At 42.2% G+C, this 12,877-nt stretch overlaps 1 protein-coding gene across 12 annotated transcripts in view; it reads right to left on the bottom strand.

Annotated features, from left to right (window-relative positions):
• The window catches only part of CACNA1D (calcium voltage-gated channel subunit alpha1 D), a 665,324-nt gene that overhangs the window by 232,584 nt on the left and 419,863 nt on the right, over nucleotides 1-12,877 (bottom strand). For all 12 annotated transcript variants that reach the window (XM_068253651.1, XM_068253660.1, XM_068253661.1 and 9 more), the window contains one exon: nucleotides 2,748-2,862. In XM_068253651.1, coding sequence (XP_068109752.1) covers nucleotides 2,748-2,862 — 115 coding nt within the window. The remainder of the gene's footprint in view (nucleotides 1-2,747; nucleotides 2,863-12,877) is intronic.

The following is a 12,877-nucleotide window of genomic DNA, read 5'->3' as shown; positions in this document are numbered from 1 at the left end:
AAGATCCTTGGACAGTCCCTTTAAATAAAAACATTTCTTTGTTACATACAATCCTATAATAAATCTGCTGTGTTTTGACTCCCTGCTTTCATGGAAGCAGAAATATTGTTAACATCCTGTGCTTTCAAATGAGCTTATCTGCCATGGCAGTCATGTAACACAAGGTAGAGATCAAATTACAACTTGTGATTAGACACAGATGATGAGGGGGAATTGGACAAGCTAACCGCTTTAAATGCATACAGGATGCATTTCTCTATGTTTTCCTTTTGTCCTGTACAAGAGTTAGTCCACTTTAATTTGTCTATACCATGACCTGAAAAACAAGAGCGAGCAGAAAACCCTAGTGGAACATTTCAGTGTTTTCCTTTTTTTTTCAACAAAGACTAATATTATTGGGAGTTTATGTTGCTTTTCTTGATTTTATTTATTTTTGCCATCTACTTTCTGTTCTATTCTCCATAGTTCCCAGAATTGGGCAGTACTTTGTACTTATTCTGATTAAGCTGTTTTGACTATTTACAATTTTTTTACTTTTTAATGTATTTTAATGAATCCTTGTCATTTTGTCCCACATTGTTTCAATCACGCTTGCTATTGGTGCCCAATGATTGCTGTTACTGCACAGAGTATTTTCAATACAGTGGAGATTCAACAGTTGGGATAGTAGTAGCTTTATTCAGTTTCCAGCATCAAGTCAAATGTGTTATTTTTTTTTATCTCTGCTGCATTTATTTTTAATTAGCTATTTAAAATATTTTTTTTCAGTAAATCTTACAATTGGATTTTTCATATATGTTTGGAGAAACACCTGCTAGTTTGTACTGCATTACTGCTTTATAACTGAGCTTACAGTGGTAGGATAATCAAGCTCCATGACCCGTTACGTTAAATGGCAGATAAGGGAAGTGAGGATTAATGCATAGAAACCATTAGTGAGCTATAGAAGCCTCCATTTTGACCTTTTTGTAAAAATACATGTGGTGTTGATCATCAGTTTATAAGGATTTATAGTCACTCTCTGGAACAAGTATACAAATTGGGAGTCAGAGGAAAACAGAACACCCAGGCCCGTATGCAATTCACTTTTTCTCTTGAGTTTTCCCCTAGGTGATATTTTCTTACCAAGTCATAAAATACAATTTACACCACCAGCAAGTAACAATAATCAAAATAGATTTGATAGTACTTTTTATAGTACTTTTTCATCAACCTTTAGGTACATTTTTTTAATTGTAAAATGCTGTTATTTTAAAAAGAATATGAAAATAATCTCCTAGGAGATAACTCAGAAGAAAAAAGTAAATTGCATATTGGCCCTGAACAACCCCACACCAACAGTACACAAAGTATTCTATCAGATGATCGGATTTACAGCCAGAAAGCTGGTATTTATTTAAAAGAAGATGAAAATGGAACATCTTGATTGGTGTGCTTTATTGGAATATTTAATAATGCATAAAAAAGTTATTTTAGCTATTGCAATTAATTTATAACCATCAAATTGCCCTTTCTTGTATTTCAGAAATCACTAAAAATGGCAATTTGTGTCTTTGCAAGGTTTGTGTCTCATGGTGTGACTTTCAATAAACTTTCTGCAATTGATCAGAGATGCCAAAGTGAAGTAACATATTTAAAAACAGTTAAAAAAAAGGGGGGCAATGGTGGACTTACTTCCTCCAAGAAGACTCAGAAATGCAAAATGAAGAAACTTTTTTGGTCCAAAAATACAACTCTCTTAAAAAATTGCAACGCATTTCTCGGAAATACAAGTTTGCTATATAATTTCATCCTAAGTGGCCAGACACACTCTCAACTTGCTCTCCAAAGCATGGGGCTGTGCACTTTAGAGAATGCATGGCACCTGTTTCTCTCTGGTGCAGTGCCGACTTATAAAACCACTCTTGCACAGGCAGCCCACAGTAATATCACCTATACTGCTGCCAGCAGTGTACCGCACATCATGCAATGGCTAACGCGAGCATTGCTATCCTAACGCGCATTACGCAGGCAGCCGAACATGCTTTACCATAGCAACGTTAGCATTATCCATGTTCTGCATGTCTCGCTAACATGCATAACGCCTAGTACACTGCTGGTGGCAGTAACAATAATATTGTTGTGTGCTGCCTGCACACAGCAACATTACCCACAGTGCATCAACCCTCTCATCTTTAAAACCATTTTCAGTACTTTGCAGGCAACAACTTACTTAAAATGAGTTGCTCATTATTAAATTAACTTTGATATTACTAATAATTTATTCTAAGCAACTTGACTGCTTTGAGAATTGTCTTGTTCAGTTTTGAGCTTGATGTTTGTACAGGCAGCATCCATCTTCTGTGCCTGTTAAGAGCAGGGCTGACAAGCAATCAGTCATGGCTGATTTATCTGTCGATATGTTTGTCTCTAGGCAAAGCAGAGAACCTCTTGCTCCCCCTCCCCTCCCTCCATATATGACAATATAAGCAGCACAGGTGAGCTGAATATGCATGACAATTTACTGGCCTTCAAAAGACTGTTGGCCAAAACTATCATTACAATAATTTCAACCAGCTAAAGGCTAATGTCTGTAGCAACTAGCGCTCACTGCTTTGAAATGATTGGGCAAGCCTGTATCTCTGCATTTCAGCTTAGTTATGGACTGAAGTGAAATGCTGGGCAGTGGGCAGTGTGTCTGGGTCGAATGGCCTCATACTATAAAAGAGCAGTATTTTCCATTTAATATCTCTGGCAGCACACAGTACCTTGCACTCTTCTTTTTCTCCTTCTCCTCAGCTGCTTCCTTTTGAGCAGTGTTCAAGCTCTCAGCATCTGCCAAGTTATCCACAGCAATGGCCAAGAAGACGTTCAGTAGGATATCTGGTATGTTTAGGTTTAGGAACACATTCTGTTATCTGCTTTACACATTTTTTTCTATTAAAAGTGTTTTTATCAAATAAGACAACACTCCCATTACAATAAAGAAATAAACTTGTAATACTGTCTGTGTCTGACATAAGAATAATGTTTAACCACTTCGAATGAGCTAGATGAATATAAGAATACAGTATTTAGTCATCAGTTTTAACAACTATTTAATCCACTTTCCTAAACCTAAATACCAATGGCATTCTTATACAAAGTTGTTTATAAACTACTGAAGGTTGGGCTACAAGTAATGTTCACTAAACTACCTTAACCTGTCAACTTGTCCTAGAAAAGCATGTTTAGATCAATTTTGTCTAAGTAACTATCATCAGTTAGTAGGGTTAAAATAGTTTTTTTAAAAAGTCTCTCCTACCTAAGTGTTGCTGTGAGGAATTGGATTAGGCGATGCTCCCATCAGCTAATTTACCCACTTAGTGACCAGGACATTTTTTACTAAAATGGCCACTGCAGCTTTAAGGCCTAGCCTCAGGGCCGCACAACTCAGCACACAAGTGATTCCCCCCCCCCCTCTTTTCTTCCCACCAACAGAGCTCTCTGTTGGTGGGGTCTGATCGCTCCCCAGTTGTTGTTTTTTTATACATTTTTTAAAAATTTTTTTAATAAATGTGCCTTTTTTTTTTATTTATTTTATATTGTCCCCTCCCTCCCCCCCCCCCCCCAGCCGATCACTCCCCAGCCTATGGAGGGGACAGCCGTGTCACATGGTTGCCTTAGATCGCAGCGCTGCACGGGGTAATTAGATGGCGGTTTTGTCGTCTAATAGCAGTGCAGCTTAAAGAGAACCTGAACTGAAAATAAAAAGTCAAAATAACCATACCTAGGACATGCTTACCTCCCGTGTTGTCTACTGCTAAATCTCTTCCTCCTTTTCTGTGTTCCGTTTGTCCACGGTGATCAATAGATTTCTCCGTCCTCCATTTTGAAAATTGCCATTACCATAACCCTTAACAGCTTCCTGGTCAGCACACTGTTAAACTGTAATATTACCCAATTGAGCCATAGGGAAACATGGACATTACCTTGCACATTCAGTTGTAACTGACAGCTGCTGAAATATAACTGACAACAACTGGTGTATTTCAATTCTGACAAAATATTGTCAGAACTGGAAGGGATCACTGTAAGAAGAAAATGGTGAGCTTCTGAGAAGAACTGATAGTGAGGTTAGTATGTAATATTCATTTGCAGCTACATCATGTGTTTATTTTAAATAATTTTCCTCACTTCAGGTTCCCTTTAAAGGGAATCTAAACTGAGAAGGATAAGGATTTTTCCTTTTAAGGTAATACCAGTTTCCTGACTCTACACCTGATCCTGTGTCTCTAATACTTTTAGCCACAGCCCCTCAACAAGCATGCAGATCAGGTGCTCTGACTGAAGTCAGACTGGATTAACTGCATGCTTGTTTCAGGTGTGAGAGCCAGATACTACTGCAGCAAATTGATCAGCAGGAGAGTCAGGTAACTGGTATTGTTTAAAAGAAAACATCCATATCTCTCTCAGTTTAGGTTCCCTTTAATGAATCAAGCCCATAGTCATTTGTCCAACTTGACAGCGATAAGCACTGGCGAGTTCTTAAAATACATTAAAAAAAGGCAAATTTATTAAAAAAAAATAATATATCCACCCTTGGTGGAGGGGGATACCCCACTCTTCTTCTTCACGTCTACAGAGAGCGACTTCTTAGTCCTGAGTGAGGACAGGCTAATCTCCTCACCTGCTTATACAGTGGTTGCCTGGAGGTAACCCTGGTTTGTGAGTATATACATTACTCTTCATTATATCATTTGTCTTAACCTACTACACTATATTGGGCTCTCGCTTCTCCCTTTCATATATAGGTAACTGGTATTGTTTAAAAGAAAACATCCATATCCCTCTCAGTTTAGGTTCCCTTTAATGAATCAAGCCCATAGTCATTTGTCCAACTTGACAGCGATAAGCACTGGCGAGTTCTTAAAATACATAAAAAAAAAGGCAAATTTATAAAAAAAATAAATAAAAAGAAATATTTATGTTGGTGGGGAGAAAAGGGGGGGGGGATCACTTGTGTGCTGAGTTGTGCGGCCCTGCAGCTAGGCCTTAAAGCTGCAGTGGCCATTTTAGTAAAGAAAATGTCCTGGTCACTAGCGGTGTTTAACACTGCGGTCCTCAAGTGGTTAAATTAGTTGATAAGAGCATTGCCTAATCCAATTAAATTTAACACACACACACACCCCAGGCCGTAAAGAGCTCCTCTGGGCGAAATTATCGCCCAAGCAAATTTTAAACTGCTGCTAAAGCAGTGCACCTTAATGTGAAGGAGCGGCCACTATTCATGCCTTACATAGCAGTGCTCGCTGCTATGTAAGGAGCGTGCCTTCCTTAGAAATGAGCGTAACTATAGCTACTATGTATAGGAAGGCACGCTCCTATCTAAAGAAACACCCCCCCCCCATCCCCCCTCTCCCCCCCAAAAAAATATTTTGATGGGAGACTTGACGGGTTGGGGTGCTGAGTGTGTCGGTGCAAATTTTGGGGTGCTTTGGGGGAAAAGGAGTCATCAAGATGTGGACGGAGATAACCGTGCTATATACGTACACAATAATATTATGGTGGTATATTAGACTATGACTATGGAACGATTAGATTGTGAGCTCCTCTGAGGACAGAGGGATACATACGAAAGAGGGGGATGCATAGGAGGAGGGGGGAAGTAAAGACAAAGAGACACATGACAGAGAGCCTGGTGGGAGAGGAGAAATGGCAGGAAGAGCTCTTACCAGGACTGCAGACATCACCAGTGCTGTTTGGCATGGACAAGCTGTTAAAAGAAGCCACTAAAATCAAAAGTGAGGAAAGGGTCATAGGCGAAGACAACAGGGTGGGAGGGGGAACTGGGTAAAGAAAGAAGATTACCTACAATCAAGCTAATCTAAATCACCTGGAGCTTGCTTCTCTGCTAACTACAGAAGTCGGCTGTCAGCACCTGTATCGATGGCTTCTGCAACAGCAGACTGCCCTGCATTATTAATTACACTGATCAGGATAAATAATGAATAGTCTAGAGCACTCTGGTATAACAGCAGCCTGTGCGCATGATTACTAATGACAGGCAACTTCTGAAGCACACATCCTGCCACCTCTTCCTGCTAATGTCCCAGCTGCAGCACAGCAATCATTCTCTCTACTCACCCTGCTGCTCTGCACATTCACTCACTGCAGGCTGTGTGTAGAGAGCGAGGAGATACATTGCCCATGGGTCAGGAAGGGGGAGGGGTGCTACTTCTAGTGCAGGAAGTAGTACAGTCCTCTGCAATGCCTGCTGCTATCTTCCCGAATATTGCCCAAACTATGAAAAAAGGTCCCAGGTCTAAGAACACAGTGACTGAGCACCACATTGGCATCCCTAGCCATGGCTACACCCGGTGCTGTAAAGTAGGGATGCCACTGATCAAGCCCATAGTCATTTGTCCAACTCACCAGTGATAAGCACTGGTGATGAGTTCTTAAATTAGGTGATGGTAGCATTGCCTAATCCAAGTCACGCTCCTAAAGCACTCTCCTTACATAGCAGCAAGCACTGCTATGTAAGGCATGCATAGTGGCTGCTCTTTCACATTAAGGTGCGCTGCTTTAGCAGTGCAGCTTAATGAATCAAGCCCCATGGCCCATATTATTGTAATATAGGTGACATCTGCATTAGAAAGGTAAGCTAAAATTATTTCCAGAAGATCCACTTTGAAAAAGGAGCAAACATGCAAAGCTGAAGATCCAGGTTATAAATAACATAATTTATCAATGATCTATAATATAGAAACAACATTCAACCTGCAAATGTTTAGCAGGACAAACATCAAATGCACAATGAGATAAGCCACCTCATGTGTGTTATAACCCAAATATTTTATCATACTAGCTGTGATACAGAATAGTATGACTTAGCTACTGAAACATACAGTGCTGAATTTAATGTATGAAATCCGAGATGTTGAATCCAATGTCACTGTACTTATTTGTGTATTGCTTGTGCATTTACAGCTCCTCTGATCCCCACATTGGATAATCTAATTAGATATGACAAAAAAAACTCTGCTCCAGGAGGTGGCAGTCTGCATCCTATATAACTTTCTGCTTGGTTTAGCCTTTAAATACTGCATTTCCTGTAGGGACCATGCAGTTGTAGGCTATGTTTGACAAAGCATTCTAGGGAAAATATTTACCTAGCTCTCTATATGAGGATACAAGTTATACCAAAGCTTGAGAAAGAACCTGCAGATTGCGCCTTGTATTTGCCAAGGCAAGAAATTGTGATCAGGGCCGTGCAGAGGGTCCTTAAGTGGGGGGTGCTCAAATTTAAAAAAGGGGCCTGGCAATGTATTCCCCCGCATGATCCCCCCTCCTCGTTTCTGGCTAGGGGGTATTGGTTGTCATGTGGGTGCTGAATGCAGATGCTGGGTGCCATGTGGGTTCTGGGTGTGAGTACAGAGTGTCATGTGGGTTCTGGCTATGGTTGGGTATTGAGTGTCATGCGGGTGTTGATTGCAAGTACTTAGTGCCATGTAAGATCTGGGTGCATGTACTGGATGTCATGTGGGTGCTGGGTGCAGTTACTGGATGTGACATGGGTGTGAATACTTGATGCCATGCCTGTACTGGGTGCTGGCTATGGGTGGGCTTTGGGCATCACATGGGTTTTGAATGCAGGTACTTTAAGTGCCGGTACGGGTTAAGTGGGTGCTTGGAGCAGATAGTGGGAGCCATGTGGAAGCTGTGTGCAGGTGTGAGTACTGGGTGCAATTTTAGGCATGGGTGCAGATACTTGGTGTCATGTGAGTGTGAGTACTGGATGCCAGCTATGAAGGGAAGGGGTGGATGCAGGGAAAAGTATGCAGGGAAATCATGCTAAATTGTGTATGTAATATCCCCTCTCCAGAAACCATAAGGCAGTTTTAACCACCAAATCCCCACCCCCCCTCCTTCCACACACACACACACACACACACCTTTATAGCAGTATCAGGCAGACTTTGTGTCTCCTTCCTTCCAACTCTTTTGGCGCCACCACTCTCAAATCAGCAGTGATAGGTGCCCACTGTTAGTGGGTTAGAGTGGGCAGAGTGAAGCCCACAGTGGAGGCACAGACTCACCTTTCATTACTGGGACCTCTGTCCCGCTTGATCAGCACCCAAGCTTCTTTTCAGGCAAATAAGAAGTTAGTTACCAATATGCAGTGGTTGCTAAGTATTAGTAGATGCAAAACTGCAGTAAGTGCCAAGGTGCAGCGGGTGCCCAGATACAGTGGGTGGTAAGATGCAAAGGTTCACTTTGTGCTAAGTTGCAGTGGGTGCCGAGATGCCAAAGTACAATCTGTGTCAAGCTGCTGTGGGTACCAAGGTCCAGTTTGTATTGGGTGTTTATTTGCAGTGGATGCTATGCAGTATTGGGTGCTGAATGAGTAGCAGATGGTAATAAACAATAGTGGGTGCCATTTGAGTGTTAATTGGTACTGGGAGACATGTGAGTGTTGGACATGAGTGAGTAAGGAGTGCCATGTGTGATCGGGATGTGTGCCATGGGAGAGTACTGAGTCTCATATGTGTTCAGACCAAGGATGAAACTGGGTGCTATTTGGGTGCTGGCCATGGACGGTTACTGGGTGCATATAATGGCTTTGGAACTTGGTGACGTGTGAGTACTGTGCCATGTGGGTGTTGATTATGGGGGTATGTGGGTCTTAGGTGCAAATACTGAGTGCCAAGTGGGTACTACGAGTAAGTACATGGTGACATATGGGTGATGGATGCTGGATAGTGGGGTATTTGTTGTCATGTGGGTGCTAAAGGCAGATGCCGGGTGCCATGTGGGTACTGGGTGCTGACACAGGGTGTCATGTGGATTCTTGCTGTATGGGTGTGTATCAACTATCATGTAGGTGTTGATTGCGGGTACTCAGTCCCTTGTGAGTTCTGGGTGCAAGTACTGGATGTCATATGTGAGTGCTTGGTGTTTGTACTGGGCACTAAGTGGAGGCTTAGTGCAACTGGAACTACTGCAGATGAAGCATGTGGGTGTTGGGTGCAGGTACTGGGTATCACATAGGTGCGAATACTTGGTGCCATGCCTGCACTAGATGCTAGCTATGGGTGGGCATTGTGTGTTATGTGGGTTCTGAGTGCAGGTACTTTGGGTGCTAGTACTAGCTATGTGAGTGCAGATAGTGGGTGCCATGTGAAGGCGGTGTGCAGGTGTGAGTAGTGAGTGCCATGTTGGGGCTGGGTGCAAGTACTGTGCCATGTGGGTGTGAGTACTGGGTGCCAGCTATAGGGTGATGGGGTGCAGGTACTAAGTGTCATGTGGCTGTTTGATGCAAGTACTAAGTGCCATATTGAGGCCAGATGTGAGTATTATATTGTAAAAAAGAACTGCGCCTGCCAGATAGAGAATATGAAAAAGAATGTCTATATGAGTATTCGCTATCACAAAACCTATATCAAAAAGTCCAATGTTGCTGTGACAGCGCTCCTCTTGTACCTAAAATCAAAGAAAACACAATCGCACATAGTGCATTACTGGAGTCTTGATCAGCAAGTTCAAACAGCAATTTTTAAACTCTACACCCAACACGTGCACAGGTGATAATAATGTGTTCCACTCTCAGTGAGATATGACCCCTTCAGACTAGCAGCTCACCAGATGGACACCACCTCAAAATCCAGGTGGATCTAGCGCGTGGCCTTCAAGCGGCTAACTGTCAAGCACAGTCTTCACACTCGCTTTGTCAAAAAGGTTCCAGATTTATTGCACAAATCCACATGTAAAATAATAAAAAGTACACATAGCGTAATCCAATTTTTAAAACAAAGTGGCCTGCGCAGTTCAGCGCACTCACGTTAGTAGATGAAATAAGGGCATCTCGGGCATCACAGCCCACCAATATCGTTTCCCTTATGTAGCGGCACCGGCGTCCCGACACTCCGCTTTCCTTCCGTGTGAGCAAACGAACTCCCCGCTACCCTCGTGACGTCAGCGCTCCGGGCTCCGCCCTACACGTTTCGTCCAATGGACTCATCAGGGGCTGACGTCACCAAGGGCGCCGACGTCCTTTTAAAGTGCGGGCTCCTCCCCTTCAATCGTAGGAGTATGACGCTCACTAGCGTCACTATATACGCGTTCCAACCGCGGAAAAAAACGATGTGTACCAAACGTACCTTTCTAACCTCGTCTCCCACTGCTTACTAGCGTCAGTATAACCGTGTTCCAGTCGCGGAAAAAATGACGCGTACCGAGCGTCCAGTTTCATCCGCGTCACTCAACCGCGTCTGGGACGCAAACCTCATAGAAACCCAGTTATACAAATTGCCTCAAACGCCATCTAGTGGTAAAATGACTAACTGTCAAACCCTCATTGTTCCATTATATGTTACTCTAGCTGGCAGTTGAAGAAGACCATAGAAATACTAAAAAAGATTCAATTTTCAAAGCCAGTAAAAAATGGTGAAAAAATAAAATAAAATAAAAATCAAAAACCGGAGCGAGAAAACACGTAGAGGGAGGGGCAAAAAAAATGTTTTTTCCCAGGGAGGTATAAGATATTGGCAGGCTGCATAATATAATAAACTTTAACAAAGCAGTATCAAAACCAAAGTAAAATTTGTCCCTATACCCCTGTTTACATAATTAGGACCATTTCAGACAGGGGGAGAAATCTGTGTAGCCCCCAATGGTGCTATTACAGTGTCCCATGGGCCTCCAATCCCTTCCAAGGTAATATTAATGTGATGCTCTAGATGACCCCCCGGTTGTGTATTCTGGGGCCACAGATTTCTCAGGAACCTCAAATTCTAATTGTAAACAACTATTACAAAAAATGCAACAAATTTCTATTCAACATGATGACATACTGGTTACAGGTGATGTTACATCCCTGTACCCGGTTATTCCGCATAGGGAAGGAATGATGGCTGTAAAACAGGCTTTGACAACAGAGACGGATCTTAAGGTGGAACAGACTGATTTTATTTTAGAACTTCTCGACTTTGCCCTCTCTCACAATTACTTTTGGTATGAACAGGAATATTATTTACAGCTCACTGGCTGTGCCATGGGGGCGAAGTTTGCCCCATCTTTGGCTAATATATATATGGACAAGTGGGAGAAGGAAATTCTAAGGTTAGAACAGGCAGATAAAGTAGTTAGCTGGCATAGATTCATCGACGACCTATTCTTCATTTGGAGAGGTACGAGTGATCAATTGGGGGAATTCTGTCAAGCTATGAATTGTCACTGGGAACCAATAAAAATAACGTTCCAACATACCTGTGAACAAGTTGAGTTCTTAGATTTGGTTATCAATAAAAAGGAGAATAAGCTGGTGACTAAGACGTTTTTCAAACCCACTGATAAAAATGGGTACATACCCAAAGACAGCTGCCACCATAAAAGATGGCTAGACAACATCCCCAAGGGGCAGATAATGAGGATCAGAAGAAACTGCACAAATGTGCATGATTTTCGGAGACAAAGCCAAATTCTGGTCCAACGTTTTGTGGATAAAGGGTACAACAAAAGAGATCTTGAGTATCTGGTGGAAGAGATCTCAGAATATAACCAATCTGATCTTATAGGCATGAGTAAACAAGGAACCAAGAGAAACGGAGAGTTTGATCTATTGTTGGACTACAGCCATCAATATAAAGAAGTTGAGTCCATAATTGCCAAACATTGGCGCATTTTACAATTGGATGGCACACTGAATAAAAAACTCCCGGATAAACCCAGGTTCATATACCGAAAGGCACCCAATTTGAGATCAAAATTGGTCCCCAGCTTCCAAAATCCCCCAAAAAGCACTATGACTAATCTTTTGGGGCAGACAGGTTTTTTTCCGTGCCGGGACTGTAGGGGATGTAGGGAGGCCCAACCGTGTAAGGGTAATATGATAGTGGCTAGGAATACCAATCACCAACACCGGATTAAGCAATGCATTACATGTCGGACAAAAGGGGTGATTTATGTGTTGAGATGCCCATGTGATCTGGAATATGTGGGCCGTACCACCAGGTCATTACATAGGAGAATTGGGGAGCATGTGGCGAATATAATTAAGGGACTGGCCACACACAGCGTCTCCAATCATTTTAGGTTACATCATAATAGGGACCCAGCAGGGCTTAGGTTTATGGGTGTAGAGGCCCATGTCAAAAGATGGAGGGGTTCCAGTTTGGTGCGGGACATTTCTCAAGCGGAGGGGAGGTGGATATTCAATATGAAAACTTTTACTCCTGGAGGACTCAATGTAGAATTTGATTTAAACTGCTTTATTACTAATGACAATTAGAATTTGAGGTTCCTGAGAAATCTGTGGTCCCAGAATACACAACCGGGGGGTCATCTAGAGCATCACATTAATATTACCTTGGAAGGGATTGGAGGCCCATGGGACACTGTAATAGCACCATTGGGGGCTACACAGATTTCTCCCCCTGTCTGAAATGGTCCTAATTATGTAAACAGGGGTATAGGGACAAATTTTACTTTGGTTTTGATACTGCTTTGTTAAAGTTTATTATATTATGCAGCCTGCCAATATCTTATACCTCCCTGGGAAAAAACATTTTTTTTGCCCCTCCCTCTACGTGTTTTCTCGCTCCGGTTTTTGATTTTTATTTTATTTTATTTTTTCACCATTTTTTACTGGCTTTGAAAATTGAATCTTTTTTAGTATTTCTATGGTCTTCTTCAACTGCCAGCTAGAGTAACATATAATGGAACAATGAGGATTTGACAGTTAGTCATTTTACCACTAGATGGCGTTTGAGGCAATTTGTATAACTGGGTTTCTATGAGGTTTGCGTCCCAGACGCGGTTGAGTGACGCGGATGAAACTGGACGCTTGGTACGCGTAATTTTTTCCGCGACTGGAACGCGGTTATACTGACGCTAGTAAGCGGTGGGAGACGAGGTT

This window comes from Hyperolius riggenbachi, chromosome 9, assembly GCF_040937935.1.
Source record: "Hyperolius riggenbachi isolate aHypRig1 chromosome 9, aHypRig1.pri, whole genome shotgun sequence".
Taxonomy (NCBI): domain Eukaryota; kingdom Metazoa; phylum Chordata; class Amphibia; order Anura; family Hyperoliidae; genus Hyperolius; species Hyperolius riggenbachi.
This window is presented reverse-complemented; position numbering and strand designations above follow the sequence as displayed.